Raw genomic sequence first — 22860 nt, forward strand, 5'->3', positions numbered from 1 at the left:
CCGACCCCATGGCATAGAGGTTAAGTTTGACGCATTTCGTTTCGGCGGCCCAGGTTTGCAGGTTTGGATCCCAGGTGCAGACCTACACTACTCATCAGCCACGCTGTGGTGGTGGACCACATCCAAAGTACAGGAATATTAGCACAGATGTTAGCTCAGAGCTAATCTCCCTCAAGCAAAAAGTGAGGAATATTGGCAACAGATGTTAGCTCTGAGCTAATCTTCCTCACCAAAAAAAAAAATGATATGGAAGTTGGGGTGAACTTTGGATATTGGAAAAGTCAACATTAGTGCCAATGGATGGTGTAGCCATGGGAGCCTAATCATCAGCCACAAGGGGCTGGGGTAATCACTCCCTCTGGTTTCTCCTCTGGAAGAATAGCTGTGTGAATTGTGTGTAGCACAGAGCTGTCACTTACCTGGTTAATTAATATTACTCTCCCTGCTGCTTGACATTGATGTATAAGTATTGACATCAGCAATTCCTTCCTCTCATCCTTTGCTATTCAAGTAATTGGGTAGTTGGTTATGCTAAGGTTGTCCCCTTTTTCAATGTATTCAGGGTATAAACACACTGTGTCTCTAAAATCCTGAAACATTTAAATCACCCCATGGAACTCATACATCACAGATGAAATTCTCTGCATATGATTAATTTGCACATTTTTCCCCAATTCAGTGTATTTATCCCAGGCAAAGGAATAATCTTGTATAAAGCACTGATGTTTAGGTTTAAAACAGTAAGATATTATTTCATTTGTAAAAGAACATTTGCTTAAACTTGTAGCATAAAGTTCCAAAAGTCCTCCAGGAAAATAAACAATTGAGAGGTGAATTTAATAAAGTAAAATGAAGGATCCTTGTGGAAGTTATTACATATGATTTAATAACGTGAAAGGGTATACGAAGATCATGGAAATATTTTTGTCTCAAAAATATTCTTTTAAGATAGTATTTTTACTTATTTCTTAATTCATTCACTCATTTTTCTACTAAGAGTTTTTGAGATCTTATGATTTATCAGGCAGGACCTTTGTGAGAGGTTGGACATCTAAAGTTGAAGAGACAGAGTCATGGCCACAGGGAGGTCACAGTTTAACAGGACAGTTAAGTGAAAAGACAATTAAAGTAGAGCGAGTTTTCTCAGCCTCAGCGCTATTTACATTTTGGGACAGATAATTCTTTGTTGTAGGGGGCTGTTCTGTGCATTGTAGGATGTTTAGCAGCATCCCTGGCCTCTCCTCACTAGATGTCAATAAGCATATACCCTACCCCAGCCCACCAGCCATGATAATAAAAAAATAGCTCTAGACATTGCCTAATATCTCCGGGATGAGGTAGAGAGAAATCGCTCCCCAGTTGAGAACCATCTGTAATCAAATGTGATAGGATCTATGAATATGGATCATGAATGACTTCTTACAAGAGGCAGTTCTTGAACTGAGTCTTGTTAGGTGAGTAGGAATTTACCAGATACATAAGGAGAAGAAGGGCAGAAAAAAAGAGCTCAAGAAAGGCTAGTATTAATGGAAACAGGACACATTTAAGAAACTTGAAAAAGTTCAGTCTTGAGCATTTTGAGATGGGTATAATGGGACCCGTTGAAAAACTGGTGTTGGAATTGAAGGGAGAAATTACAAGGAACTGAAGAAGGCAGAAGATGTGAAGGTGAAGAAGTCAAGAGATAATTAAGTGGTAGAGTCATTCATTTGTTGAATAGCTTAGGAAGCAATACCTATTTCTTGGGTACGGACTCTGTGTCAGACCCAGTAAGTATCAGGACTATAACGGAGCATAAAAGAGAGAGAACCTGCCCTCGGGATATTTAGACAATCTCAGTATAGTTAACTGAAGAAGAACCAGTGCAGAATAAAGGAGAGACTTGTACGTGGCTTGGTAGACTTGAGGAGGAAAATCCAATCTGTTCTCTGGAACACCCTGGACCAAGTGGGACTCCCATTTATCACAGAGAGAGCCCAGCACAGTTTCTGCGCTATTTACTTTTAACCAAATAAACTCCTTGTAAAGCAGTGTGAGAACAACATTAGAAGACATTTTAAATATTCCCTATTTTAAAACAATTTTTATGTCTGATTATTTCTTTATACTCTTTGTCCACACGTATATAGATGTGGATGTATAATACTTAACACAGTTGCAATCGTAGGGTGATCTGATTTGTTAACTTAATGTCACATCATAAACATTTTACATGCTGTTATGTAATATCCATAATCATTTTTAATGACTATATCACATCCCATCCTATTGATGGACTATTATTTCCTTAATAAAATTCACAGTTGGATTTGGTGTTTCGTGTGTACATTTCCCCTGATTAGATATAACCCTTTATTATATCTAACAAACATCATGCATTTTTTAATATTATTTGCTTTTGGTTTTCTATTGAATCAGTCCCTAAGGGAGAATTTTCGGAGGTGGGATTATTAAACTAGGGGGTATTAAGATTTTTATGGCTGATGGAGTGTGTTGCCTCATTTAGCTTTATTTCAACTACTCATAGCATGGATATCAATGTTGACATGGGAAACTCCCTTAAACCCTTTTTGGAAGGAGGCAGGGAATAAATTGTAGGTTAATGCTTATGTGTTATCCATCCATCAGCCCTGCTCCCCATTCAGTCAAAGTGATTGGTACATATGATCACTTGGTATAGTCATTCCTGGGCGCTGGGGAGACAAAGATAAGCAAAGATCAACAAGACTCAGTAGAGTCCTGTGGGATGCTCCCTGCACAGCAAGGGTGGGAGATGAGGAACTGCAGAAGGGCAGCTAAGGTACCACACAGATCTGCCTGGGGGAGTTGAAGAGGACTTCACAAGGCAATGAGGCTTGGGCTAATCACCAGAAGACTTAGTAAAATCTCACCAAACTAGGAAAGGGCATTCCAGACAAACATCTGCAAAGCTTTGGGGAGCTTTGCTTGGGATCTGAAAAGTATCAGTCAAACTACAGCATGACTATACTAGCCTCAACATCAACAGAACTTTCCAGTGGGAACATGACTCTGGGTCCCTAGGCATATGCCTCAATGAAGTTCAAAATGTTCTGTTCTAGGAGCATCAACAGACTATCTGAGATTTAAAAATCTCTCCTTACCTGGTCTCAGAACTATCATATTCCAGTTTTTTATTTAGTCTAATAATTGCAGATTGTTGAGAAATTATGGCAGTCTCCTACCTTCAGTCTATAAATATCACTTCTTTCTGCTGCTCAGTAACCCTACAAAGGACAAGGGAATTGCTGAGTCCCAGAAGGATGGAGCAGCTGGGGGCAGATTTCATTTCAGGAAAAGGGAGTTTTCCCTGACTCTGGCAAGACGGGGGTGGGAAGATGATGGAAAAAGTTGGACGTGTATAACCTTCCTGAAACTGGAATCATCCCTAGTTGGGAGTTCTGTAGAATTAGGTCAAGACTAAGCCCTGTGATTATGTGCCCATTCAAAATAAGTGTTTGCTGGGCGGATGACAACAGTATGGCAGGCAGATGCTCACCTTAAAAGACCCAACTCTTTCCAAACATTTGGTAGTTCAGCATCATCCAGAGTGCTAATTAGAAATTTCTGTTTCCTAGGCTTGAGGGCTTGTTTCTCTGCTACAATTTTACTTTTCATCCTTTGCTGATAGATTCACTGTACCTCTTCTCATTCAGAATCAGGGAGTGTTTACCATCAGTTTTCCCAATAACTGCAGACATGCAAATGCTACTTCTCAAATTTTTTTCATATCTATGTAAAATCTATACTGTTTATAACTGGACTTTTTTTTTTTTTTACCTATATGCATCTTTTAACAAGGAAGCATTATTCACATTGCCCTGTATCACTTGCCATGACTAGAAGATAACCTAAAAATGAACACAATCAAAACAAAACAATGTCATTACATTCTAGCTAGGAAGTTGTATCATAGTCTCTCAAAAGGGAGATTAGGAAGCATAACAGATATGTTAAAAATTAGCACCATACTGAGATTTTCTCCTTGATGTGTTCATGTGTGGAAGAATTGGAAGAGGAATAATTGTGTCAATAAGTTAGTTAATGTCATTCAATAAACTCACTCATGAAAATTGCTCCGGCAAGATGGGGGTGGGAAGATGATGGAAAAAGTTGAATGTGTTTAACTTTCCTGAAACTGGAATCATCCTTAGTTTGGAGTTCTGTAGAATTAGGTCAGGACTAAGCCCATGATTATGTGCCCATGCAAAGTAAGTGTTTGCTGGGTGGATGACAACAGCATGGCAGGCAGATGCTCTGCCTTAATGACTTAAGTCATCATATGGGCTACTGCTGGTAAAAGTCCCAGACTTTGGGAAATGCTACGTGGTCAGAAACTTGAAAAATGAGGCTGTCAGTATGATGAAGCCAGATGTGTATAGATGTGGAGGGGTCATCTAACAAGAAATCCCTTTGCTCTCTGTCTGAAATTCAGTGGATATTTTTATTACCAAGATTCTTAGTGCTTTACAGAATGGGCTGCAGCATTTATTTATTTTTTTTTTTTTAAAGATTTTATTTATTTATTTTTTCCCCCCAAAGCCCCAGTAGATAGTTGTATGTCATAGCTGCACATCCTTCTAGTTGCTGTATGTGGGACTCGGCCTCAGGATGGACGGAGAAGTGGTGCCTCGGTGCGCGCCCGGGATCCGAACCCGGGCCACCAGCATCAGAGCGCGCACACTTAACCACCAAGCCACGGGGCCGGCCCTGCAGCATTTATTTTTGTAGTGTTTTAATTCCTTTCTTTAGATGACTTTTAGTGACCAATTTGGGCAGCCGTAATGTTGTTATATAGAATCAGGTTCATTTTAGATCGTGTGGTCCTTCTGTATTTGTCGTGCTCCTAGAATTACCCATTAAGCACGTTCCCAGTTTCAGCAATTGATTTGTCTGATTTTCTGACCAAATGGCTCAGGTAATTGAATATTGAATAGACGCTGATTTGCTCTCTTTGAGGAACTATTCACTCTGCCCTATAAAACAATCAGGTCTTTCTCTTCCATGATTCTTTCAAGGAATTGGTTGTCAATCTTCTCTTCCTTCTTGCCAGCCTGTAGATTTTGAAACCAAAAGAGCGTACAGCTTGAAGGTAGAGGCAGCCAACGTGCACATCGACCCCAAGTTCATCAGCAACGGGCCTTTCAAGGACACTGTGACGGTCAAAATCGCAGTAGAAGATGCTGATGAGCCCCCCATGTTCTTGGCCCCAAGTTACATCCATGAAGTCCAAGAAAATGCACCCGCTGGCACTGTGGTTGGGCGAGTGCATGCCAAAGACCCTGATGCTGCCAACAGCGCGATAAGGTACAGACATTCATTTTAAGAGCCTAGATGGGGAATTTTAGAGGCAAGAGGTTTTCGGAAAGCCTTGTAGGAACCACATCCTTCAGTTTCAAAGAGGGTCCAAAATGATCAAGTTCAATGAGATGTAAACAAGATGAAGATTTAGAAGACGTAAATTCTACTCCACTTCTGCTACTAACTTTCTGGATAGGTTTGTTCAAGCTACATAATTTCTCTCTTGAGCAGATTTCCCAGCATCTACTAGGTAAGGTAACCATTAGCTGGGCCTGTCTGCCTCAGGTTTAGTATAAATAATGATTGTGAAATAATTATAGTAATTATAATTTATTAAAGACCTTCCTATGCTCCAGTTGCTCTACTGGGTGTGTTAGACATGTGATCTGATTTATCCCCTTGACTTTATTTTATCTCCCTGCCTCCAGTCTCCCTCATCCCTTTCTAGCAACTGTAGCCAGACTGGTCATTTTAAAATGCACATCTAGATATCACATCATACTTCAGGTAAACAACAAAAAAATCAATGATCAAATTTTTCCCCATTGCCTCCACCTCCCTAGAATAATCTCAACTCTCTTACTTAGCTTAAGACTCTTCTTCGAGTCTCTCCACCCGAACTGCTGCCGTGCCCTGCTGATCTCTTCCACCTTTTGTCTTAGTCTCCCTTCACATCAGACTCTCAGTTGCATCTAGACTGGGGTACTTCCCATTCTCTGAAGTAGAACGTGCGGTCTCCCTATTCCTGACCCTTACATGTTCTTCCTCCTTGGAGCTCTCTCCCTCTTCTTTCCAACTTGCTACGTGGTACTCATTTTTCCCACCTCTACTTAGGTGTCACTTCCTCTACGAATTCTTCCAAGGCTTTCTACTGATGGATCAGATCCCCTTCTACTTCACAGTGCTCACCATACTACATCACAGTGACACTTTACATTGTGTGTTGTCCTTGGCACTCTCAAAAAGAGCAAGGAATGTGTCTATCTAGTTCAGGAGTGGATAAGCTACAGCCTGCAGAACAAATCCAGCCACGACCTGCATTTTGAGGAACCTCTATAGCATTTTCCATAATGGCTGTATCTCAAAGAGATATCTGCACTCCAATGTTCATTGCAGCATTATTCACAATAGTCAAGACATGGAAACAACCTAAGTGTCCATGGATGGATGAATAGATAAGCAAAATGTGGTATATGCAGACAAAGGAATATTGTTCGGCCTTAAAAAAGAAGAAAATCCTGCCATATGTGGTAATATGGATGAATTTGAGAACATTATGCTAAGTGACATAGGCTAGACACAGAAAGACAAATATAGCATGATATCATTTATATGTGGAATCTAAAAAAGTCAAACTTAGAGAAACAGAGTAGAACAGTGGTTGCCAGGGGTTAGGGGGTAGGGAAAATGGGGAGATATTGGTCATAGGGAACAACTTTCAGTTACAAGATAAATAAGTTTTAGAGATCTAATGTACAGCGTGGTAACTATAGTTAATAATAATGTATTGTATACTTGAAATTTACTATGAAAGTAGATCTTAAGTATTCTCACCACACACACACGCGCACCACACACACACACACACACACAAAATGGTAACTAATGAGATGATGAATGTGTTAAGTAGCTTGATCGTGGTAATCATTACATAAGCTATATTTATATCAAAACACTACATTGTACATATTAAATATGGATAATTTTTTATGTGTCAATCATTCCTCAATAAAGATGGAGGAAAAAAGTAAACAGATCTGAGTATGAAAAAAAATTGCTGTGGAAAATGGACTTTTTCTATTTATACCAAAGAAAATGCTGATAGGCCAGAAGAAAGTCCCAAACGTAAATGTTGTGCCATTGCCTTTAAATCCTTGAAGTTTTTTCCTTCAGGGAGAAAGGAAAAGAATTACCCTTTATTGAGCATCTTCTTGGCCCCAGACAACGTGTTGTACTAAGTTATTTAAGTTAATCCTCAGACACGTTTTGAGGCTATGACTGCTTTAGGATCCAATAGATGCAAATACTGAGGCTCAAAGCGATGACATGAATTCCTCCAAGTCCCATGGCCAGTCAGTACTGAAGACTGGATTTTAGTCCAGACCTGCCTTGAGTCCATTTTGAGCTTTTCACTCTAGCCAAGCAACCACTATTGAAAAGATTTCCCAAGAATATTTGAGTACTGTGCTCTCTGTGCAGGAAGATACTTTACATAATGACTGAGGATCAGTGTAACACCTTTAAACTACTCAAAAATGTTCATAGTGTGAATTTTAAATGAGTTAGCTTTGGCCTAGAATATCAAGGTGCATTAGCAACTTTTTAGCAAAGTAGTGACGTAACACAGAACAGCTGCTCATTTCCTCTGTACCTCATTGTCTCCGAGGATCCTCACCTGCGATGTGTTATTTGGGTCGTGTTTTCAGTGGTAGCTGTTCTGTGCATGTAGGCGATTTCCATATCTTTAATTATCCAGAGATGCTCAGTACCACCCTTGAACCAACCCACCTCACCCACTCAGGTCCCTTTTTATTCACTGGGCCTCTATCCACACTACCTACTCTTCTCATTGCTTATCTTCACCTTTAAGGAAATCTCTGTCCTTGGACATATGGATAAGGCTTTATAGTGTCACCCAAACTCTTAGGTGCTTGGAAACTTTGCAGATCTTTCTTCTCAGACTCCATCACATTAGACACACTTTTGTTCGCCATTACCTTCCTGAAATATTCTTTCCTCTTAGCTTCCTTGGCAGTCCCCTCTTCATGCCTCAAACAACACCATACCTGGTGTCTTTGCTAGTCATTGGTCTCTGTCCAGGCACTGGGGGCTCCTTGAGGCTCAGCCTTTTAACTTTGGCCTTTCTCTCTCTCTCTTCACTCACCTAGAGAGTTCCCCGCCGACCCATGCCATGATTGAATAGAGTTGATGCTCCAGATTCTGTGCCTCAAGGCTGATCTTTCTCCCTGCTTCTAATTCTGTACTTATTCTACTGTCTGCTGTGCATTTTCACCCATTTGCTTTTTCCTTCACCAGGTCACTCCTTCATTCAAAACATATTTTTGAGTTTATGCTTATTGTGACATGCTTTAAAAAAAGACTGACTCTACCCCTGACTCTGTGAATCCTACAATAGAGTGGAATCTTTTCTCTGTTCACATGGCAGCATGTCCCCAGTGGAATTTCAGCCTCTCTTTCCTCCTAAGTGGACTTTATTTTTGTATCTCCCAGTGTCTCCCTCTTTCTGACACTGGGCTACAAACTCTCTAGGACTCTCCCAGCCTCCCACAGATCTCCAAATACCCACTGAGTCCTCTGGTGCTTTCTTCATCACAGTCTTCTGTTCCTTCTGTCCCTCCTATACCTAACTCCTTTATCACTTTATTCTTTCCAAACTACATCAGATCCTTAAGTTCCACTGTCCCTTCCCCTCTTCTCTCCTCAGACCACCTTGCCCTCCCTACCTTAATAATCACCCTGATAGGGGCAGGCCTGGTGGCGCAAGCAGTTAAGTGCGTGCGCTCTGCTGCAGTGGTCCGGAGTTCGCCGGTTCGGATCCCGGGCGCTCACTGACGCGCCGCTTGGCAAGCCATGCTGTGGTGGCGTCCCATATAAAGTGGAGGAAGATGGGCACGGATGTTAGCCCAGGGCCAGTCTTCCTCAGCTAAAAGAGGAGGATTGGCAGATGTTAGCACGGGGCTGATCTTCCTCACAAAAAAAATAATAATAATAATCACCCTGATAGCCCAATTCCATTTATTTCTTCCTCTCATCAAAGGCCTTCCATGACTTTTCACTGGCTGTAGGATGAAGGTCACACTATGTAGATTGACATTTGAGAGCTTCCATGATCTCTCCACAGTGTGTAACAGCAGCAGCAACAACAGAAATAATAGCAGCTGTTATTTGTTGTACAGTGTAACCATGAGTGAGGCACTAGGTTATGTATCTTAAACATCCATTATTTCGTGTCATTCTCCCAGATAACCTAAAAGTTAGGTACAATTAATATTCCAGTTTTAAAGATAAATAAGCTGAGATTTAAAGAACTTAAACGGCTTTTCCAGTATCACTCAGCTTATGTGTAGTGGAGCATGAACTTGTATCTTGTACTTTACAAAACCAAAATCCTTGCCCTTCACTTTTATAGAACAATGCTTTGATTTATTAATTATCTCTCTTCCCCTGAATGTGTCTTGTCATGTCAACTAGATAGCAAACTCCCTGGTGGCAGGGGAAAAGGTCTTCTATTATTTTGGCTTCCTTTTCACATAGGGCTACCTGCTGAGGCTCAGTTACTGAGCCTCTACCTACATTAATGAGTTGGGTGATGGCTTATCTTCAGTTTCCTCACTGGGGAAAGGGACCCCTCATTCCATTCCCACAGGGAGCTGTGAAGTCAAATGTTATCACGGATGAGCTCATGTTTTGTATACTGTGAAGTGCTGCTCAATGTGCAGTTCCTCTTTCCTGGAAAGAACATGATCTAGAATTAGAAGATTGGGATTCTAATATTGGCTCCCCCAGAAACTAGATACAGACCATTTCAAATCCCATCATTTGTAAATCAAAAAGCTTGAACCCTATTATACCCCTGGTCTTTGCTACATCTAGTATTCTTTGATTTCATGACCCTCAATGAATGCCTTTGGACATGTATATTCTGTAAACTTTTGGAAAACACAGATAAGCCCTTGAAGAGCAGGAAACCAGCCAGCTATGAAGCCCAGCATGCTACCCAAGTTAACATAACCATCTTTGCTCTTCTCCATTTTGGAGTAGGTCTGGTGGAGTGAAAAGGGAAGGGGCTTTGGAGTTCGACAGACTCATTAAAGCCAGGACTCCAGGACTTACAACTCTCTGGGTGTTCCAGGGCAAGTTATTTCACCTTATATCTCAGTAAAGGCCATTCTTCTTGCCCCGTCTCCCACCTCACCTTGCCATAAATACACTCCAATAATCTTCTGGAAATTATTTTTTCTTTTGTTAGGAACAAGCAAATGTTCTAGTGGACAGGATTAGCTAAAACCTTCTGGCTATGCTGTTGGACACAGCCTGGAGTCATTAAAGTGTGGGAAGAATGCTCTACAATGAAGGGCCAAGCTTGCTTTGCATATTTCACCCTGGAATTCAGAACCAAACCACCTGAGAACTCCTAAAACTAAATAAATAAACTAGATAAATCCACTCAAAATGTAGTTAGCATTTTCTTTAAATAGGAGAAAACTGATTTTTTAGAACCATAAATGCTCCTTGATGATAAATTTAGATAAACTTGAAACTATTTAATATCTCATATGCAAAAATCTGGCAAAGATTTGATGCATTCGTGACTTGCTGAGTAGTTTGGGAGCAAGGCAAACCCATTTCCCAAATGCAGTTTCATAAATATTCAGATGGTGGGTGATCGTAGTAAATATGGAGAATATGCAACATGTTATTATGCTTCTCGATCAAATATGCTAAACAGCTCTTTCATTCATTGTACTGAATAAAGAATTCCAATGTGGCAAAATGATTTCTATACAAGATTCATGTACGAAGTTTGAAGAGTAAATTTGATTAAAAAGAAAACCTATCTCAAGCAATTCATTGAAAAAGTTGCTTTAAATATAGCATGGAGAAAATATTCAAATATTAAGCTGCTCAATATGTCTTGGTCTAATTGCCTCATTTGCATTCTGCTTAGGTATACAATCGATCGTCATACTGACCTCGACAGGTTTTTCACTATTAATCCAGAGGATGGTTTTATTAAAACTATGAAACCTATGGATAGAGAGGAAACTGCCTGGATCAACATATCTGTTTTTGCAGCAGAAATCCGTAAGTATTCTCCTAAGGGTTTTGATTCTACTTTACCAAATATTATCCTTAAGACTGTATATTCTGGAAAATAACAGACAGCTGAGATAGAATGAATTTTTTAGTCTTCAACATAGTTTTCAATCTTTAAAATTTTATTTTGGTGATCTGTCTAGGAATACATATAAGCAAATAGAGATATTTTCATTTTCTCTGGCAGAACTGGATACAAACTTGGCAAGTGAACTGATAGCCCTCAGCAGCTTGAAACTCATAACCATTACTGAAGGATTCCCCACTTTATCCTGTCACTCAGTTTTGTTTAAACCCAGAGCAGCAGAATCCTTAGAGGCAAGATTTGTGGGTTCTTGTTTACCTATAGACAAATGGTTCTCAAACTTGATTGCATCAGAATATCATGGAAGGATTGATATAGCAAAGATTTCTGGATCCTACCCTCAGAGCCTCTGATTCAGTAGGTCTAAGTCAGGCCTGAGAAGTTTCATTTCCACCAAGTTCCTAGAAGATTCTGATGCTCTGGGGACCCCACTTTGAGAACTACTGCAATGGACTGTGCTCTGGAGGGCTAGGCTCCATTATGAGCATTTAGAATTAAACCTCAGCATCAGAGTCATCGGAAATGGAGTGGTTTATTTCACTAGTCTAATATTGACATGTATTCCAGGACATCCCCCTCACACTGGACCTAGCATATGTCAGGATTTAGATGGCTTTTGTGCCAACACTGCCTTTCCCTGCACTGCCCAAATGAGTGGCTGGAGCTTACTCTTTCCTAAGAGTAACCTTGGATCAGTGTGGATTCCTCCCTTGCATTGACTGTTTCAATTCTCTCCTTCCAGACAAAGGGCATCAGGAAGCCAAAGTCCCAGTGGCCATTAGGGTCCTCGATGTCAATGATAATGCTCCCAAGTTTGCTGCCCCTTATGAAGGCTTCATCTGTGAGAGTGACCAGACCAAGCCACTTTCTAACCAGGTAATGCTGCTTCCCCCTCCCTGGCTATGAGCAAGGAATTTGGAAACAGAGTTTGGTTTGGAGAGCATCACCTGGAGATACCTCCTGTTGCCCAAGAAGGCTTCACAGCCCTAGTTTAGCTCTGGAGCTCTGTTCTCTAATTAAAACGGGGCTTTTTAGCCAGCCAGGGATTTCTGAATAAATGATGTGCCAATGTCAGCATGATTATTTATGGGCCACCTTTCTCTTTCAGCCAATTGTTACAATTAGTGCAGATGACAAGGATGACACAGCCAATGGACCAAGATTTATCTTCAGTCTACCCCCTGAAATCATTCACAATCCAAATTTCACAGTCAGAGACAACAGAGGTTCGTACCAAGGTTCCTATGCATTCAGAGAAGTAGAAATGGAAACCTAATGGCATTTATATTGCAGAGCACAAGTATTTTCCATAATCTTAATAATGCCTTTCTGTTGAAGAACAAACAAGAAATAATAATGCCACCTTTATTTTGAGACATGGGCTCATTTGGTGCATATGAATAAGTGAGTCTAATTTTATTTTACCTTTTTTCTTGGCTTTGATATTCATGAAGCAGTGGGAAAACCAAGTGGGGAAGCTTTCAGGGTCAATATGCAAACAACTTCATTTATCTTTTTTTAAGAGGTTGATAAACCCTTGAGGGGAAGCATGGCTTTATGAATATTGATATCAAGTAAAGCGTTAAAAGAGATTAGTTCAACTTTGTAAGGCAATGTAATCTTTCAGCAGGCCTTCCCTTCCAAGCACGGTTTTAATGCAATGTGGTTGGGCACAGAGCTTAATACCGAAAAGTGGGTGCAGAATTATGGCCTGAAGGGCAGGAACAAAGCATTCTTTGGCCACTGTAACCACGGCAAAATGTCCTCTGATTTCAGCTTCTCATTGCATCAATCAAGGAGGTTCTAGACTTGCAAACTATTTGAAGTAGTTATTTTGTATAGGCCCAAACCGATGAAGTCCCATGACAAAGTTGGCAGTAGAACGAGGATCAGAAAGTAAGTTTCTTAACTCCTGTCCAGACTATTTTGGTCTGCATCTGTTCCTATAAACCTGTGACAGTGCAGGTCTATAAAAATAGGAAGACAAATGCCGTCATCTGACATAGGAATGAAAAGTGGTCCTCCTGAGGATATATGTTTTCATTAGCCACATGCTAGCTATGGACTAATAATTCAATTTCCCAGTAACTGAGATCAGGCTTATAGGGTCTTAAATTAATCTAATAATTATCATTACTTTCCCCATCACTGTTACCACTATCATAAATACCAGTAGATATATGTTCCAAACACCATGCCAAGGTCCTTCTCCTACTTGATCCATTTAATTCTCTCAATATACCATAGGTAAGGGTTATTATTCCCATTTTGAAGGTGAGGAAAATGAGGCACAGAATTGTCCAGTAAATTTTTCAAAGTCAATCAGCCACATAGGAGCTAGATCTAGATTTTAAACCCAGGCATTCAGAGTCTAGAGGTTACAGCCTTAACCACTGTACCCTACTGGGTTAATCATTAAAGCAGAGAAGTGTTCCCCATGCTGCTTGAATTTGGAGGGATATGGTCTGATATACTTTGTTACTATTTCTTGAACAGATTTGAGCGTTTGATTATGGCCTTGTAAATCAAGCACATATCAAATGAGTCCGTGGGGTACAATGTCCTAGGTGCTATGACGGAGACTTTCTCTCCTGATGCCTTGTTTTCTGCAGTGCTCTTGAGAGCCTAGGTGTGAAGGAAGTTAAGTGGAGACACGTGTTCTAAAGGAACTCGACAAAACCACCTATGATTCACTTTATATATGATTCCCATCATTTCAAAATGAAAACATTATGTGGAACTCTTTAATTTTATATTTAATCTAGGATTTTTCTTTTACCTGTTGACTTTGGTTGATGTGCACCTGTGAGTACCTTAAACCCCTTAAAAAGATAATTCTGCAGAGCACTGAGAACTAGGAGCACAGGTACCTCCAGTGGGGCAGGTATATAATATAGGAATTTCCTTTTGTAGATTTCTCCAAAGCAGAGAGACTCTGGCATGTAGTGGGCATTTAATAAATGTTTGCTGAGCTGAATTGAACCAGGTATATAAACAGTGTTTTCATGATACTTTCTAAGATATGTGTGCCTCTTTATTTGGTGGAATGCCTAAACTCGGCATAAGCATTTGGCATAGTTAGAAATATAACGGAAGCCCTCTTAGTACATACAAGCCTTTTATTTCATTTTATCTTATTTACATGAGAATCCCTCCCTCCACTCTTGGAATTTTCTTAATTCTCAAATTATTTCTGATCTGCCCTGGGTTGATAGATTTCTCCATTAGCCTAGGCTTATGTCAGTTTTATGAAGAAGAAGATACTAATAACAAAAAGTGTCCACGTACGTTTAGTTTTATCAATAGTAAAGTGATTGACTCTGTTGTCCAGAAAACTCTAGTGTTCTCACATACCTCTTATGTCACCACTTCTTTTGTTATCTGTTTCCTCAAGTATTTGTGATCAGACTTTTATCTGTGTGTTCATGTAATCCCTAACTTACATTTGAGGTCTAACTCCTGGATGCATTCCCAGCAACGTCCCTGGTTATCGCTGGATGCCTGCTGACACAGCAGGTGTTTCTAGGCTTTTCTCATTGTGCCAACTTCACCTCCATCACTTGCCTTGCCTTCTTTCTTTTTATGTGTACAATAATATTGAGTTGCTGTTAACTCTCTGAAAACGTTATACCAAGACATATTGTTCTCTAGGGAGTTATAAGTATTTCAATTTGTTGCAATACTTTGGAGATGCCATCTATATTTTCAAAGAGATTATATTACCGTAGACGAGCCAACCTACTACACGATCTGTCTCCCCTGCCCTTTCCGATAACATGGAGCTACCACTTTTGCAGGGAATTGCTACATTTTAAGAAAAATGACTTTATTAACTATGGCAAACAGCTAATGAAAACTCCCATGTTTAGAGCTATTACAAAACCTTAAAGCAAATACAGTCTTATAATTATCATTTAATAGTTTCTTTCTAGTAGCTCCTAAAAGTAATTACATATTGAAGTAATCCAAAAGGAGTAATCGCATTCTACATCCTATTAATAGCCTACTGAGTTACCAAATTTCTCGGCTGAGACTGTTTTCCATAGAAAACATGAGATAATAGTTTATATCATGCTGAGTAAAAGCATCAGGTTTCTTTCTCTTTGAGTGTTTACTTCCATTACGCCCTGTAAATAATCAGGATTGGGTTTGCCTAAACTCAGCATAAGCATTTGGCAGAGTTAGAAATATAACGGAAGCCATTTTAGTACACATAAGCCTGTTATTTCATTTTTTATTACTCCGTCTACAGCCCAAGCTTCAAAGACAACTCAGCAGGCAGCAGGAAAGCAGAATACTGGATGACTCTTCAACATTTAAGTCCATCTTGGGCTATTAGTATCGAGAATGGTGCTGTTGGGGCAGATGAAAAGCTGATCCGCCCAGGTTTTGAGATGCATTTACTTTGAAAATATCAGATGTATGGCATCTCTAAAAACACAAAAAAGTGTGTAATGGATAAGAAAAGTGCAAAGAAAAAAAAATACTGAGAATAGCCCCTCTCATCTATCTAGCTCTTCATTGGTTTATAAAACCTTCTCATGGCCATTGTTTCACTTAATTCTTCAAATAGCTCCATGAGGTGGGCATGTTGGATATTTTTATCCCCATCTTCTAGATTAGGAAGGAATTTGAGACTATCAGAAGCTTTAGAGGCTTGTCCAAGGTCGTGCTGCCAATAAGTGAAATTAAACTAAGAAGTTTGAGTACTTGGAGGGTTCTGTCTGGTGTATACAACACTATATTATGAATGTAAAGCTCATATCTTTTTTAGTTAATTCTGTTTAAAAAATATTTGTTTGTCTCATAGCAAATAATAGCAATCTTCAGAAGAGGAAAAATCTGAAATTCAGTTCAATTCATCAATCTAGGATTCCAGGAAAAATGTGAACAGAGAAGGACAAACTGTGCTTCAGTTTCAATTTTAATCACAGCCATAATAATTTTAGTAAAATATATTTGCAAAGGATTTTATAATTTTCTTCTACTGCATAATTAATATCTATTCCTTGTAGGAAAATTAGAAAATACAAACAAGCAGAAATAAAATTAAAGATAATAACTTGATAATGTACTATCCAGAAATAATTACTACTATTTTTTATACCTATACTTCCAGACTTTTTCTTGACTCTATTTTGATCTTTAGAAAAGGCAATCATAGGGCCGGCCCCGTGGCTTAGCGGTTAAGTGCGTGCGCTCTGCTACTGGCGGCCCAGGTTCGGATCCTGGGCACGCACCGACGCACCGCTTCTCTGGCCATGCTGAGGCCGCATCCCACATACAGCAACTAGGAGGATGTGCAACTATGACATACAACTATCTACTGGGGCTTCGGGGAAAAGAAAAAAAAAAAAGGAGGAGGATTGGCAGTAGATGTTAGCTCAGAGCCGGTCTTCCTCACAAAAAAAAAAAAAAGATCAAGAAAAGGCAATCATAAAATACATGTCCACTTTATTCCCAATTAATAATATGTGATATACATTTTTCAGCATCAATGTGCTCATGTCAATGTTTTCTTCTAAATATCTTCCCAACTCCACTACAAGGGTGTCTGATATCAGTTGACTACTGTTGTGTAAGTGCGTTGTTTTCACACACCTTTGCCAATATCTAATTGTTCTTCTAGGATATATTCCTAGAGTAGAATTACTGGATCAAACATTTTTGATACTTGATTGACGAACTGCACATCAGAAATATTTAGACTACCAAAAATATTTATAGTACCATCAGTAAAACAGGTGAGGTCCCATTTCCTCCCATTCAAGTCAACTCTAGATGTTATTATTCTTTTTAAATCATTGACACTGATAAGTGAAATATAATCACATTTTAAAATATCAGTTTCTTTCATAACTAGTAAAGCCAGGATTTTTAAATAAGTATTGATCATTTCTTCTTTTTTGCTTTGTAAATTGACTATTCTTATCCTTTGCCCATTTTTGAATTGTATATTCATCATTTTGCAATTGATTTGTAAAGTCCCTTCATCTTCTAATGCTGTTAACCTTTGACCTATCATACCTATTGCATAGATTTCCTCACTGTATCAATGTCCTTTCAATTCTGATAATGCTTTATTCTTAAGAATATATGTTACACTTTTTGTATCAGTTTTTCTCTATTTATTATTATGCTTAGCAAGGCTTTCCTTATCCAAAGTTGATATCAGTATTCACCTATCTTTTCTTCATTCTTATATATCATGTTTTCCATTTCAACCATTTATCCACGTGAAATAAATATACAACCCCAAATTGTTGGCCATTTCCTAAATATCATTTAAGAAATAATCAGTCATTTCCAACTGCTTTGTAACACCATCTTTATTATCATGTGCATTACATACTCTACGATTTTTTTGGATTTTCAGTTTTTCCGATTCTATGTATTTACTCTAGTACTAGTGTTGTATTTTTCTTTAACGGCTGCATACATACATATGTTAAAATCTGACAGATGCTTTCTGCACGTTATTGTCACTTTATTCTCTTTCTTAAATTTTGGCTTCTTTGTTCCTCTAGATAGAAGTACCTTTGTGAATTTTATTGAGTTCACCTTAAATTTATGGATTAATTTAAGAACTAAAAATTTAAAAATATTCTTCCCATCCAGAAATGTGGTCTGACTTTCCATTGAATCAATTCTCGTTTTATTACCATCGGGGATCTTTTGTAGTTTTCTTCATTTTTTTCCTATGCATTTCTTATTAAATTTATGGCTGGCTACTTCATATTGTAGATGCTGTTGTGAAGTGGATTTTTAACTTATATTTTCTAAGTGACTATTTTTAGTGTAAACTATAGCTATTTAAATTAGTTTATTTAGGCCCGGTGGCGCAGTGGTTAAGTGCACACGCTCCACTTTGGCAGCCCAGGGTTCGCAGTTTCGGATCCCAGGCATGCACCGATGCACCACTGTCAAGCCATGCTGTGGTGGCGTCCCATATAAAGTGGAGGAAGATGGGCATGGATGTTAGTCCAGGGTCAATCTTCCTTAGCAAAAAAGAGGAGGATTGGCATCGGATGTTAGCTCAGGGCTGATCTTCCTCACAAAAATATAAATAAATAAAATAAATTAGTTTATTTATTGTTGGACATAGTTCTAAAGTGATGTAACTTCTCAGCTGATTTTACTGGGTTTTTTAGGGAGACAACTATATAAAAGTTAAATAATGACAATTTGCTTCATCTTTTTTGGTATTTGGGGGTTTTTTTGGTCTTATTGCTTAGATTTGCACTTTTAGGATATGTGTTAAATAATAGCAATAACAATGGCCATTCTTGCTTCACTTGTTACTTTAATAGAGATATTAGTTCTAGTGTTTCACCCTTAAGCATAATATTCGTTGTTGGATTAAAATTTTGTGTTGTAGGGGGTGTGTGTGTGTGTTTTAGGGAATTTCATTTTCATTATTAGTCTATTAAAAAATTAATGTTAAATATTTATCAGAGTCAACTTTTGGATTCTAACAAGAAGATGGTATGATTTTGTCCTTTGACCTAATGATTTGATAAAGTAATTAAATTGAAATATCCTAATATTGAACTTCATATTTTTAATTTCCAAACCTCTTGTTCCAAACAATGATCATTTGATAAAATATAAAGGAAAACGCAAGGAGTAGAGATTAAATGCTTGGTTTTACTCTTTGTATCTCTAGAAGGAGAACAATCTTAATACTTGAATATTTGACATATAATTAATCCAATTACTGTTCTATAGGAAAAATTGTCAGTTATTACATGACTCCTAATTCGTGGATTGAGCTGCTATTCTGAGAAATAAAGACACTGAAATACCGAAAACTGGGCATTACTGGAACACATCCCAGGTTCTCAGAACCCCAGGACCCCATGCTTTCCAATGGGCCATCTCTACTAAAGTTGAAGGTCTATCAGGTCATGGAGTTACTTGGCTACTAAAACATTGTTTAGTCATTTGAGCGACAGAGGACAATTTTAGGAGCTTGCATTAAGTACCTATTTTAACAGCAACAAAAATACTCTTAGGATTTTCAAGTCAACAGATTGAAAGGGCAACCCTTTAGACATCATGAAGCACCTTCCCTGTTTCATTTGACCTTCTCTGCCCTTGATGTTTCTTCCATATTTAGTATCAATGACATTCATCAAAAACTAGGTATTTCCGCGTTCCCCTAGCACGTTGTCTTCTTTCCATCTTCCATAATCATGGAAAAATGAGCTGTTCTCATGTACTGTGGGCCAGGATCAAGGTAAGGGTCCAGGAGTGGGGCTTTAGCAATGAATATGACATAGTTCCTGATGTCAGGGCCTTCCCAAAAGCACATCCAGCAAAGGTAGCTATATTGTGGAAGCATAGCTGATTATGATAGTGACTGTTAATGAGCTACCCACAGAGGATCTGTGACCATCACGGTAGCCTCCAAACAGGCCCGTCTGACCCCAGTCTTGCCCCAACTTAACTCAGTCCTTACTAATAAACATACCTGATGATGTCTCTCTTTCTTCTTAAAATTCTTCTCTGGCTCTCCATCTCCTGTGGGTTTAAATGAAACTTCATATCTTAGTGAGCAAGAAATTATATGATCTATACCCTGTAAACTTTGCCTCTATCATCTCCTTTCTCTTGCTACAGTAAACGTTAAGTTCCAGAAACTTGAAACCACCTCTAGTTTCCCAAATATGCCTTGATTGCCAGGAATGTACTCCTTCTGCCTATTCCTTTTCTTTCAAGTTTCACCATAAATGAGGTCTTTTAGGTGAAGCTTTGCCAGACATCCCCAGCCCATTTTGGATGCTTCCTCCTCTGTGCTCCAGGAACACTGCCCTAACCTTTAGTGTTTCTCTTATCACTCTGCATTCTAAGCACTCGTTTCCCTGTCTGTCTTCCACTAGAATATGAGCTCTGTGGGGCAGTAACCCAACACTTGAGAAAAGAGGGTTGACCAAAAGAATAGATTAAAGTGAAAGAGTGGATGAGAAAACATGTAATGTGCTTCAGAAATTTCAGGTATTTGTTCTTCGTTATTATTATGGGAAAAATAATTATGATATAAGCTTCAGGCTGAAAAAGACAACCCATCTTTGATGTTGGAATATTCAGAAGGAGTCAGTCACCCATTCTTTCCATCCATCCATCCATTTATTATTCCACAAAGTTACATTGGACATCCAGGGCTTGGATCCAGGAAGAGATGACCTTCAAATGTATTCATTTTGCTAGTATAATATTATCAAAGTTGGGCCAAGTTGCAGACTAAATGAACTCTAATACATGATACATTCAGAGTTCAGTTTAAACTGCTAAAAAAAAGAAAAAACAAAACAGAACTTAAAAAAATGTTTGCATGGAAAGCATGTTTGGCTGGTTAAGAAAGAATAGCCAAGACAAATTCACCCTGATTAGACCCATTGGCAAACATCTTTCTTTCTGTCTTTCCTTTTTTTTCTTTGGTCTAAACTAAGGACATTTTGTTTTTCATGAGCAGCACCAAATAGCATCCAAATATGTTTCTGGTTTTTCACTTTTATAATTTAAAGATAGCCAAACAGATTTCTCTGGAACTTTTTTTCCCCTTAATTGCTTCAATATGGAAGATGCTTTGTTGGCAGATCAAAATGGCAGATGTCTTTTAATGCCCTGCCATTTTCCCTGTGTAAATAATTATGTTCCTTTTCTGCCTGAAAATCGTTGCTGCGGCTTATCCAAAACAGAACATAGTTTATCTGGGAACCCATCCCCTCCCCAACCCCACAAAAAAGAGAAATAGGTCTTCTTGGAGAATCAGACACATTATTTTTTCCAGGTTCCCTTTGGTCACTGACTTAACTAACTCCTGGAAAAGGCCATAAGTTTTTATATCCCATTGAATTCATTGGTAGTTTTCCTTGTCTTAAACCAAGAAATACTTAGCAGCATGTTTCTTTCTCCCTCCTTATCACCAAAGAGAAAATTGTCCTCAAACAAAACTGGATGGAGAGTCGATTCTAAGGGATGTGATAAATTATGACAATGAAAAATCTATTAATACCAACAAACAGTGCACATTTAGATGTCTCATATACACACACACGTAAGCAATTATTCCTATAAGCTTACTTATTGTAGTTCGTATTTTGCTGATCCCCAAGTATCAAAGGTGTTGGTTAATTAAAAGATCATGATTACCCCTTCTTTGGTGGCGTGCAGCTCCTTGATTCAGTTGGTAGACGTTACAGCCATCAGAGTCTTGGGTCAAACAATTTTCTTCGTTAGTATTTTAAGACTAGTCTCTTATTGAATTTACCTTATTGTAGCATTTCCTTCATTCCAAAATATTGGGAAAATAGTAGGTTTCTTTCTGCCTCTTGCATAGTGGTTTGTTTATGAAGCTGTGTGTCTGTTTCTGGAAATGCTGTGGGAAAGGAGGTATTAAATGTGGGTCTCTCTACCATAAAACTCTTACGTTTCTAAGAGCAGTTCTTTTATCTGGAACCCGAGTCTACCTGGATCTTCCTATAGGCTGTGACAGGGTCCATGTAATTATATAACCATGTTGGGGAGATTTGGTAAAAAAAAGAACCAATGTAGTTGGCATGCAGTAATATCAGAATTCTACGGTCTGCTGTGTGCTATGAAACTATAGTGAAACCTAGAGGGGTTTGATTCTTAGTTTTGTTTGTATTTTCCATGTTATTGTGAGTAATTGCTTCTCTCTTTGTTTCTCAATTTCCTTTCCTATAAAATGAGGGTAATTATACTTTTTGAACCTAGTTTCAAATATTCTTTGGGATAAGGCATGCAGAAGTAACAAAGAATAAGGTTTCCACATATTAGCAGCTCAATAAATGTTGCTTAGTTGAATCTGACTCAGCCTAAATAATAAAACAGAGAATAATGAGATAAAAAGATGAAGATATTTAGCAGGAACAAAATCCACAATATAGTTATAGGCAGTGTTGATCAGGTTGGGTTCAAAGTGAGGAGTGGGAGAAGATACAGACTGGAAATTGACTGCAAGCTAATGAATCAGTAAAATCTGACTATGTGGAAAAGGCAGATTGCTGCTGAGATGTAGTGAAAGGAATCTCATTCAGCTATTCATTCTGTTAACACACAAAACACTGCTAAGTGCACAAAGATGAGTGAGACAGGTCCCTGCCCTCAGGGAGATTGCTGTCTGGTGGAGAGGTTAGACATTTGTAGGACTGCCATGGACCGTGAAATGAGCAATACGTGCAGTAACTACAGGTAGATAGACGGTTCATATGGTGTTCAGAAAAGCAAGAAAATAAAGACATATACTCAAGCTATTACATTCATCTCTAAGCATTAGTAATACCAGAAATAGAAATGCTACAAACTTGAAAAATATTATTTGAAATTTCTATTATTTCAGTCCCTCAGATTGAAGGCAAATACTGGCATCAAAAATTAAAATTAACTTTTCGAAAATTGCAAAACTCTGTATTAAAAATTCTAAGTAATTAAACTTTCCAATGATGTCTGTTATAATTGCGTAGCATGTATACTTCTGAAATTATTCAAGCTTAAAACTCTGCTAAGACTTTTGGGACACACACTAGCTACAGTATATATATTTCACGTATTTGCTTATATATATATAGTTTTTTCATCATCTTGCTACAGCT

At 38.5% G+C, this 22860-nt stretch overlaps 1 protein-coding gene across 2 annotated transcripts in view; it reads left to right on the top strand.

Annotated features, from left to right (window-relative positions):
* Positions 1 to 22860, top strand: part of CDH11 (cadherin 11) — a 144488-nt gene that overhangs the window by 112726 nt on the left and 8902 nt on the right. For both annotated transcript variants that reach the window (XM_087420161.1, XM_004431677.3), the window contains 4 exons: positions 5072 to 5325; positions 11009 to 11145; positions 11985 to 12118; positions 12351 to 12468. In XM_087420161.1, coding sequence (XP_087276287.1) covers positions 5072 to 5325; positions 11009 to 11145; positions 11985 to 12118; positions 12351 to 12468 — 643 coding nt within the window. The remainder of the gene's footprint in view (positions 1 to 5071; positions 5326 to 11008; positions 11146 to 11984; positions 12119 to 12350; positions 12469 to 22860) is intronic.

This window comes from Ceratotherium simum, chromosome 30, assembly GCF_057802395.1.
Source record: "Ceratotherium simum simum isolate JZ-2026a chromosome 30, ASM5780239v1, whole genome shotgun sequence".
NCBI lineage: Eukaryota > Metazoa > Chordata > Mammalia > Perissodactyla > Rhinocerotidae > Ceratotherium > Ceratotherium simum.